The sequence below is a fragment of the Vanacampus margaritifer genome, chromosome 1, assembly GCF_051991255.1.
Source record: "Vanacampus margaritifer isolate UIUO_Vmar chromosome 1, RoL_Vmar_1.0, whole genome shotgun sequence".
Classification (NCBI taxonomy): Eukaryota; Metazoa; Chordata; class Actinopteri; order Syngnathiformes; family Syngnathidae; genus Vanacampus; species Vanacampus margaritifer.
The window spans coordinates 50,083,475-50,092,754 of NC_135432.1; the positions used below are offsets into that span (position 1 = coordinate 50,083,475).

A 9,280-nucleotide genomic window follows, 5' to 3' on the forward strand; every position below is an offset into this window, starting at 1 on the left:
AGGGCTGAATTCTGATGGCCTTGGGGGGAAAAAAACACTTGACGTAGAAACGATGACGATGTCAGTTGCAATGTTCCTGAAATTGGCACTCTTAGGCCCTCTATTTAGGTTCTGTATTTGTGACTCTTATTTTGCTTCATATAAGCCTTTATTCTGTCATATAGAATTGTGCATTTCCCTATTTGTGTCAACACGTCGAAGTTCTTTAGCCGATGCTTCCATGCCAGCTTTCTTCCATGTTTTCTGCATCCAACCCAGCTTCATGCAGTTGCTTTGTATTTTTGAGTTCTGCGGAAAATCCTGATCAAGATTCCTCCATCAAGCGTTTTTTTCAAGGCCATCTGAATACAGCCCTGCTCTCTGTTGTTACTTTGTATTTTTGGATATAAAGACTCTTTGTTTTCCAACTCACGTGTCCTGTCTGCATTTGGGTACTAATTGCGCACCTCACATGAAAGTTGAACTAAAGGAGGCTGCAGTAAAGGCAAATATGAAATGTTATTCATTTTAAATTAATTTAACAATGTCTGTTCCAATACATTTGCTCACTTGAAAAATGGGTGAGTGCAAACAAAAGGCACTTGACGCATCCAGATGTAAAAAACATAAAATAAAAACGGCAATTCTGAACTTTTGTCTTATCTTCATCTTTTAATCTGAAAGCCAAATGTCTTCAGTAAGGAACTGGCCTTGCCGTTCCAATACTTTTGGACGGGATCGTATACGTGAGTGATCGACTATGGCACAAAATCAGGTGATATCACCGCTGTAGGAACGTCAGGGCCTCCTGAAATTGTGCAAGTGTACTAAATTAAATGTCCCATGGGTGTATATCCGTATGTGCAACGAGCTGAATAATCACCCAGACAGCGAAAATGACTATTGATCTGTGTAGTGGACTATTATACAGTTGAGCGGTCTTTCTCAACTGATAACTGTTTCTGTCCAATTGGATATGGAGCACATCATCTCTGATGGAACTTCGGCTATTTTGAACTGGTTCACAATCATCCTGACAATACTGTAATCCCTGAAAAATAGATTATTCAGTCCCCATTCTTAAATGTGTACACTTTTTTTTTTTTTGTAATTTAATGTGTATTGTACGTCATGTGGACCCATTGTTGACTGTTTTCAACATTTTTGGCCATGAAATTAATTGTGAAGAAGAATATTGATGCTTTTGATGGTTGGGCGTTTTCGTCCGCACATAGCATTGCCACCGTTTCTATTGATTTTTATGTTGTGCCTATATAAGCAGCATTTTTGCAACCTCCCCATGTTCCGCGGAAATCTTGCCGTTGGACTTTCTGCAATGTTACTGCTAGATGGATGGATGAATGGCGAGGAAGAATGGCTGGAGGATCTGAGGATGAGGAGCGTCGTCAACATGGAGCCCAATAGCATAACAGCTACACATCTTTTACTTTTCACATCTTTTCTTTGCAGTACAGCATATGTCACAGGCCAAATAATTTGGAAATTGGCAATAACAACTACAACACTTAATTTGTTGTCACATTTGTGTTTCATTGATGATGGAGCACTTTGTAGTTGTTATGTTGTTTGTTTTTGCTACATCTACTCTTACATGGAGACATCAGATTCACAACTAAAAAGAGACGATAAACGTTAAGTGCTCAATTCAACTCAGCTGGTCAAATCTCAGTAAACTGTCGTCTGTCTCCATCTAGTGGCTAAAAAGAGAAGTTCCTCTCTTGCCCCCCTCCCTGACCACAACGCTGGTAGAGGTCACACCGCTCCTCCTGAGCAGCTTAATCATACGTCATAAAGTGAACAAATATGTCAGTACATATTTACATTTGTTGACAGCTGTTCGTGTCAGAAACACAGGCTCACGCCATGGTCTTCTAGTTACTTACTGTGGCGGCCGAGGCTCAGGAGGTAGAGTTGGTCACCCATTAAGCAGGTCTGCTGTTTAATTTCAGCTCTCTCCAAATGCACTTGGGCAAAACACTTCACGCATGAATAATGTATCCATTGTAAAGCGTCTTTGAGTGTCCAGAAAAGGCGCTGTATAAATCTGATGTATTAATATTATTACTGTATTATATATATATATATATATATATATATATATATATATATATATATATATATATATATATATATATATATATATATATATATATATATATATATATATATATATATATATATATAATTAACTGAGTGTTTCTGTCAACATTCAGTTGACTGAACTGTAATTAGTTTGATTAGTCAAACCTTTGGGTGTTCTGTCACACGAGCTGTCATTAATGCCACTGGCCACTAGAGGGGCCACGAGAGGGACCCTCATTGCGCTTTTGCAATACAGTACACCAGACTGATCTGTGATCTGAAGAGGCAAGAAGCTACCAATTTTCATTTATTTCAGACAGCAAAATAGTTATTTCTGAGATATGCAAGAATTTATAAAGCTGTCAGAACAATTGTTTGTTTCAGTGGGCCACCACCATTTGCTCTGTCAATGGGTTCTATCAACCGAACTGTGTCAGAATTTAAGTCAGGATAAGATTGATGCAAAAGTTCATATATTTTGAAGTATGGGTGTTCTTTAATCAATGTATTTCTATTTGGTATCGCTAAGTTACATGATTACTCTATCGTTAATATATGATTCAAATAATGGGACGTTTGCGAGATCGGATGTGAGTGCACTGTACAGGAAGTGGGGAGAGGTGAAGCAGGTTGTGGGCCAGGTGAACTATTCAACACAGTCAATAAAGTCACAAGATGATTCCGTGACTCATCGTTGACTTTGACCCTCCATTCATATAATTTGCTGTTTCATGATGAGTCAATCTCTTTGTGTTGTGCATGTCAGCTCAAGTCCAGAAGGTCCCGGGATTCCCAAGCGTATAAACGTGTATGTTTTTTGGATGAAAGCTTAGCATCCAAACCATACATTTTAATGTTGGAATTTTTTATTGCTATAAATTGCAAATGTTCCATTCAAGCCAAGTATTATTGAGGGGATGGTTGGTAAATTGATGCTCCACCTGATGTGAGGATGACGCAGCCACCCAGGCGAAAATCTCCGGTCACATGAACGCACCATTCTGTTCTTCTCCATGTTTATGTTCGTGCTGTCGAGTTTCACTTTAATGACTGCTGATGTGACTTCAAAAGGCTGATTGATGATTTATACATCATTTCTACCTGCTATACAAAACACGTTTTGTATTCATCAGAGGCATAAAATGTAAAATAGTCACTCGAAAATTACAAATAAAAAGATGAATGTTTTCCTAATAAAGCTGAGCTCTGTCTAAGTGTGACATTCTTTTTCACGACAGTGAAACTTATTCAGCTGACTGCATTCCTCCCTCTATTCATGCCGCCATGCAAAGGTTCAAACAGAGGTCTTGTTTTCACTGTGCCGTCAAAGCTGAGTGGCACCAGCAGTGTACTCTCTCCAGGTATTCTGTAACATGTGATTTACTCAAAATCGAATCTTCTTCCAAAATTTACAAAACAAAAGTGCACTTGTGAGTATTCTGCTCCCAAAATGCAAATATGCTCATTAACACTGATGATTGGTTCGATACTAAAAAGTATTTATCGTCAAACTGACTGGAAGTGAAGCAAGTCCCACTTGTAGAACATTGCTGGTTTTTAAAACATACTGTAACGCAAAGGTGGTTACGTCACACAGCCTTGTTGAGAACCTCTTGAATAGCCTGCTAAAAACAAAGAAACCGCAATGAGCGATGTAATACTTATTCATGAGTGGTACTCATAAAATTATCCAGTGATGTTCACAGCGGCTGAGATAAATGGTGGCCAAGGGTGCCCATAGCCACCTTCGTCACTCTTGCCACCCCCACACCTAGGGGAAAGTATTTATATCTGTTTATTTAGCTGTGATTGTTCTGCCATTTTCACATGGGTGCAGTATTCTTAGACCCATTGTTAGTGTACCACAAGTTCTTTAGAGTAACTGCTTGATTTGAATGAAAACTTAAAAATAATTGGTCTTTAGAAAAGAACCTTTGATTCTTATGTTCAACATCAAAGTCATGAGTTTCACACCATAGCAACTTGCAACCAATGTAGCTGAGAAGAAGTCATTGTTTGTCATACCATCTACAGTCATGCATTCATGAAATCAAATTCACATATATCCAGACATCCAACACATTCAAATAACAAGCAGAAGCAAACCGAATTGAAAAGCAGCATTTAGAGTTGTGAATAATGAATATGTGTGTGTGTGTCATTGTTCTTTCCAGATTTGATTTGAATGAATGAGCCATTGCTCCCAGGATGCAAAATGGCATTGACAAATGATAATTAATCACTCTGGTTAGCTTTTAGTTAGCGAATTAGTGCATGTAGCAGAAGTAGCCTAGACTATGAGAGTACACAAAAGCGAAGCAGCAGTAAAGAAAATGGCATCATGGCAGGTTAAATCACATACTTTACGTTCTAAAACATTTGAATCGAACTACTCCTCCAAAAACATAACAATGTTGACGTAGGATTTATTACCATAGAGAGAGCATTATTTTTATGTATATATTTTACTTTCCCATAGCAAGCAACACACAAATCACAAGTTTCATTTTATCAATTTACTATGACACACCTCAGCGTGACAACTACAACATTGTGTACTTCTGCCGCCTGTGGAAAGTCCACAATTTCCTTTCAGTACCGTCCACGTGCTAATCGTTATCACACATTAACCTGGTAGTTATCTAAAAATTGAAGTGGTCGTGATTGTCAGAATTGCAAATTCGACATGCAAATTTGTCATGGCTCTGCGTGCACGAGCCTCACTAGAAATCCCCACTTTTTGCCAAGCGATGCAAGCCTGCGTTTATTTTCGGTGGCAGTTTGCTGGAAATCCCCCACCTAGTGGCTTTAGCTCCACCCTTGCAAGTCTCCAGCCACACACACTCATTCAGTGGACGCGTCGCGTACAAACCGAGCACAGATCCTAGCTAACAACAAGCAGGCGCGACCATGGCCCTCCACAGGACCACTGTCACCAACCAAATGGATTACAACCGGGAGTCAAAAGAAGGAAAGCCGTCGACGGACGAGCGTTTGGACAGCGGCGTCGACTCCCTGAAAGAGGAGGACTACCAGGCGGTCGCGGACGAGATATGGCGCCTGCAGCTCGAATGCCAGCCGTCGCAAAACAAGCAACTTGCAGCTTGTGCAACCGCCGACATCCAAGAATGGAAAACACAAGTCAGCGAAGACGGAGACACGTAAGTTGAAGCACGATTGTTCACTCGCTTAACTAGTCGGCAAACTGGGCCCGTCTGCGAGGTAATTCGAGCTCCTTCCTGTGGGTAGCGTTTTCTTCCCATTTGCCATTAAAATGCGTGTCACAATTCAGCCGGATCTCGACCCCCCTCCCATTTTCTTTTAAAGTAACGTGATGCTACTTGCACCACACTGGAAGTCTTTTGGTTAGTAATCACCGGTTTAGCTGCGGCCTAAAACAGTGGGCTCGCACGTAAACAAAAGGCCATTATCAGTCGGAATCTACTATGGCCGCGGGTCAGACTGGGAAAGTCCCCATGCGCGCCGCCGAACAATCCCAACCGGCGCGCCCTCCCGCTCGTCAAAAAAACAAGAAGTGTTTACAAGTGGTCAAAAAGTATCTAAAATCACACACTTTGAAAAACATGTGCCACCGGCACGAGGGCCACTTTTAGAAAAAGCTGGAGCTGCAATGGAGTGTTCTCATTGCAACTGTTCCGTGAACGCCGCACAGAGGACACAGGTCAATTGACGTCACGTTTAAGCAGGGGACTTTTAAATTAGTGCAGACCTACTTTGAGAATTACAAAAAAATACAGCGTAATCCCACTAATGATTAACTACCAATCAATTAATGTAGAGTTTCCCAACTTTTATTGAGCCAAGGCACATCAATTAGAAAGAAAAATGACCTTCATTCTGCCCATGAGAAGCTCATTTAATTGTTCTGCCTGTCGCTATATGTCACTGGCATCTTTTCAGACCAATTTGGTAGAATTGGATAATACTTATTGTTTCATGACACAATGCGCACAGTTTCAAACAATCTACGAGCCACAAAATATAGACAAACGTGAAATGTTAGTTGACAAATCTAAGGCTCATTCGAGCATCCTTTAACTCTGATCATCTTTTTTAGGTGGAAGTGTTTTGTTTTTATAACAGCTTGTCTTGTCTGTCTCCAGGCTACTCCACTTGGCTATTATCCACGAGGCAAAGGACTACATCCGAACAATGATCGAGCTCTCCAAGAACACAGACTTCCTCGACGTCCAAAATGACCAGCGACAGGTGCGTGAGCTGACGTGTGTTTAGCCCGTGAAGCCCCCCGTCTGCACAGAGCCACCGATGGACGTTTCATCTCTCTCTGTCTGTATCCCACTTTAGACGCCTCTCCATTTAGCAGTCATAACAAACCAGTCGGACGTGTGCCAGCGCCTCCTGGCCGACGGCTGCGATCCCACGCTGGTGGACGACAGTGGGGACATGGCCACCCATATAGCCTGTCGCCACGGCAACCTTCTGTGCTTCAGCGTCCTCACACAGTTTTGTCGTCCGGAGCATCTCCAAACGATGCTGGCGGCATGCAATTACCAAGGTAAGTTTTTAGCAAGGCAGCATATTTTAGTTATTTATTTTGCTCGACTACAAGTCACTGTTACTTTACAAGTGTCCCAATTTAGGGGTTGTAAAATTTTGCTTTAGCATGTGAGAACAAATAAAACTTACAGGTTAAGTGTTGGGAGTGTGGAGTACCGCAGGGTACAATACTCGGCCCTCTAGTATTTTTTTTTTTGCATTTACACGTTTCCGCTCAATGATATTATATGTCAACATAACATTAGTTTACATTGCTAAGCCGATTATAGTCATGAAAATTAAAGGTCCAAATTAAAAGTCAACACTCAGGCTATGTTAGTCTCTATAGAGACTCTAGAGTCTCTATAGAGACTAACAGTAGAACATTTAAGAATAAAAATACAGTAAAATAAGAAAATTATTACTTCAAATAAGCAAAATTATTTGCCAACAGAACAAGAACATTTTGCTTAAATGTACCTGTAAGATTTTCGGAAAATAATACTAAACCAATATCAACCACAGTGGTCTTGAAAATAGTATTTTTTAGACTCAAAAACAAGTAATGTTGACTTTTTTCAAGCTGTAATCTATATAATTATTTTCTTAAAATACATACACATATTCTTTTACGTTTGGCTAACTTACCCTTAGTGTCAAGCACGGAGGTAACGGGTCCAATTTTTAACGTCTTTGGTATTACCCAGCCAGGGATTGAACCCACAACCTTCCACTCGACCACTGAGCTGGTAGTGCACTTACGGGGAAGAAGAAACGTGAACTTAGTAAATATTACGAAACAAATGCTTACAATAAAGAACTAGATTGCACTTTTGTCTGATTGTTTTCAGACCTCTATTTTTTTCCATTTATCTTATTACTAGATTATGCAAAACATTAAAATAAGAAAATTAAATTTATGAAACAGTTTAATATATATATATATATATTTTAGTAAAAATAACTTGTAAAAGCAAAATACGCAAATTTATGTGAAATTTTGATGTTTGTTGGCAGCTTGGACTTGCGTAATTCAGACATGAGAGCCTCCGCTTGACTTGTCGCTCTGCCAAACGTCCGTCCCTCTGTGGTGGTGTCGGATGTTAAGCTGCTTCTGTCTTCATCAACAGGTCAGAACTGCCTCCACTTGGCCTCAGTTCACGGTTTCCTCTCGCTGGTGGAGAATCTTGTAGATCTGGGAGCTGATGTCAACTCAAAGGTACGTTTTATTTAAGTGTATTCCACACTTGTGCGTGAATTCAAATTCAATGTCACCGCTATTTTCCTCCCGTCCTCTAGGAGCAGCGCAACGGCCGCAGCGGGCTGCACCTGGCCGTCGACCAGCAGAATCTGTCGTTAGTCAAACTGCTGTTGAAAAAGGGAGCTGACCCCAATCTCCTGACGTTCGGCGGCCACACCCCCTTCCACCTCACCTACGGTCGCGCCAATGACGACATCAAAAAAGAACTGTTTGCGTTGACTCGTCCCGACTTGAGGGAGCTTCCCGACAGCGAGTCGGACGACAGCGAGGACGAGGATGACAGCGACTCGGACGAGGAGGTGCGCGCGCGCTCAAAACGACGGCCGCACGTTCCAGTAACGAGCAGTTCGCTAGCTCGCTAGTTTGCTAGCCTTAACGCTGTTGTTTTTTTCAGGTGGGCTATGATGACATCCAGTGGAACGGCCACTAGCAGGAGATGAAATGTGACCCTGGGGATGAAGTGAAGAGAAAAGGCCTTGAGGCGTCGACCGCTCGCCACGCGGTGCGGCCGACGGCGTACGGACGTGGCGGAGGTCTTGTGACACAAACAGTGGACAGCAAAGAGAGTGAAAGAAGCTAACAGGCAGCTGTAGGAGCTTATCAAACACACTGGCAGCCCAATCAAATTGCGGGAAAGGCACCATGTGAGCATGCGGCTTGCTTTTTATGGCTGCCAATCATTCACAAATGCACACAAGCAGCTCTCTTGTATGATATTGTAAATGCTGTGTATACAAAGATGTATTTTCTATGGAAGCTGTGTCTGTGTACAGTAATACAGGTTGTAAATGTTTGACAGCGACACTCCATTTAAATTAAAACCCTCATATTTATCAGTGAAACGTCTGTTTGTATGTGGTCAAACTACGACAGAGAATAAAGGGAACACATTTGAATCGAAATAATCCACACAATAAAACAATGGAACACAATCAAGGCGGCAATAATAAGAGAAACGACATTCTGTTGGTGGTTTTGTTGACCTGAATAACAGCAGGTGAGTTTGTATGTTTCGTTATTACACAAGATTCTGTCACGCAAGGAAGGCAGACTGCTGGCTGGGAATGAGGAACTTGCTACACATCGACAACAAGTGCGGGGAATTTTGTGTGCAGAATGAGGCAGCGTCAACCAGGAAGCTTTGGAGTGTGGGCCAACCGGAAATTCCCAAGAACACTCAGCTGTACATCACATTCCGTCCTCGTGCTCCAAAGAAGGGAAGAATCTCTGCCCAACAGGATGTTTCAGTCAAGATAAGGGAGGTCGTTCAAGAGTTTCACTTCAACTAAGTGATAATGTATTCGCATATGATGGCAATGTGTTTAATCTATCATTAAGCTTACTCTACATATTAAAGGGGAAGTCAACCTTAAACATTTCTTTGCAATAATATATGTGACGTCACTTGTCGAAACATGA

The 9,280-nt window shown here is 41.4% G+C and overlaps 1 protein-coding gene across 1 annotated transcript; it reads left to right on the plus strand.

Moving 5' to 3' along the window:
* The first annotated feature begins 4,728 nt into the window (after window positions 1-4,728).
* On the plus strand, window positions 4,729-8,703 carry nfkbiab (nuclear factor of kappa light polypeptide gene enhancer in B-cells inhibitor, alpha b). Its single transcript, XM_077575206.1, has 6 exons — window positions 4,729-5,243; window positions 6,207-6,312; window positions 6,409-6,619; window positions 7,731-7,819; window positions 7,900-8,160; window positions 8,256-8,703. Exons 1-6 carry the CDS (start codon window positions 4,993-4,995, stop codon window positions 8,289-8,291), a joined length of 954 nt encoding a protein of 317 aa, XP_077431332.1. The 5' UTR covers window positions 4,729-4,992; the 3' UTR covers window positions 8,292-8,703.
* The last annotated feature ends 577 nt before the right edge of the window (window positions 8,704-9,280 follow it).

What these genes read in the sequence shown, in the direction of transcription:
- nfkbiab (XM_077575206.1), top strand. Translation starts at nt 4,993, where the DNA reads ATGGCCCTCCACAGGACCACTGTCACCAACCAAATGGATTACAACCGG. An exon ending in GGCGGCATGCAATTACCAAG is followed by an intron (nt 6,620 to 7,730) that starts GTAAGTTTTTAG and finishes CTTCATCAACAG; the next exon opens with GTCAGAACTGCCTCCACTTG. An exon ending in ACAGCGACTCGGACGAGGAG is followed by an intron (nt 8,161 to 8,255) that starts GTGCGCGCGCGC and finishes TGTTTTTTTCAG; the next exon opens with GTGGGCTATGATGACATCCA.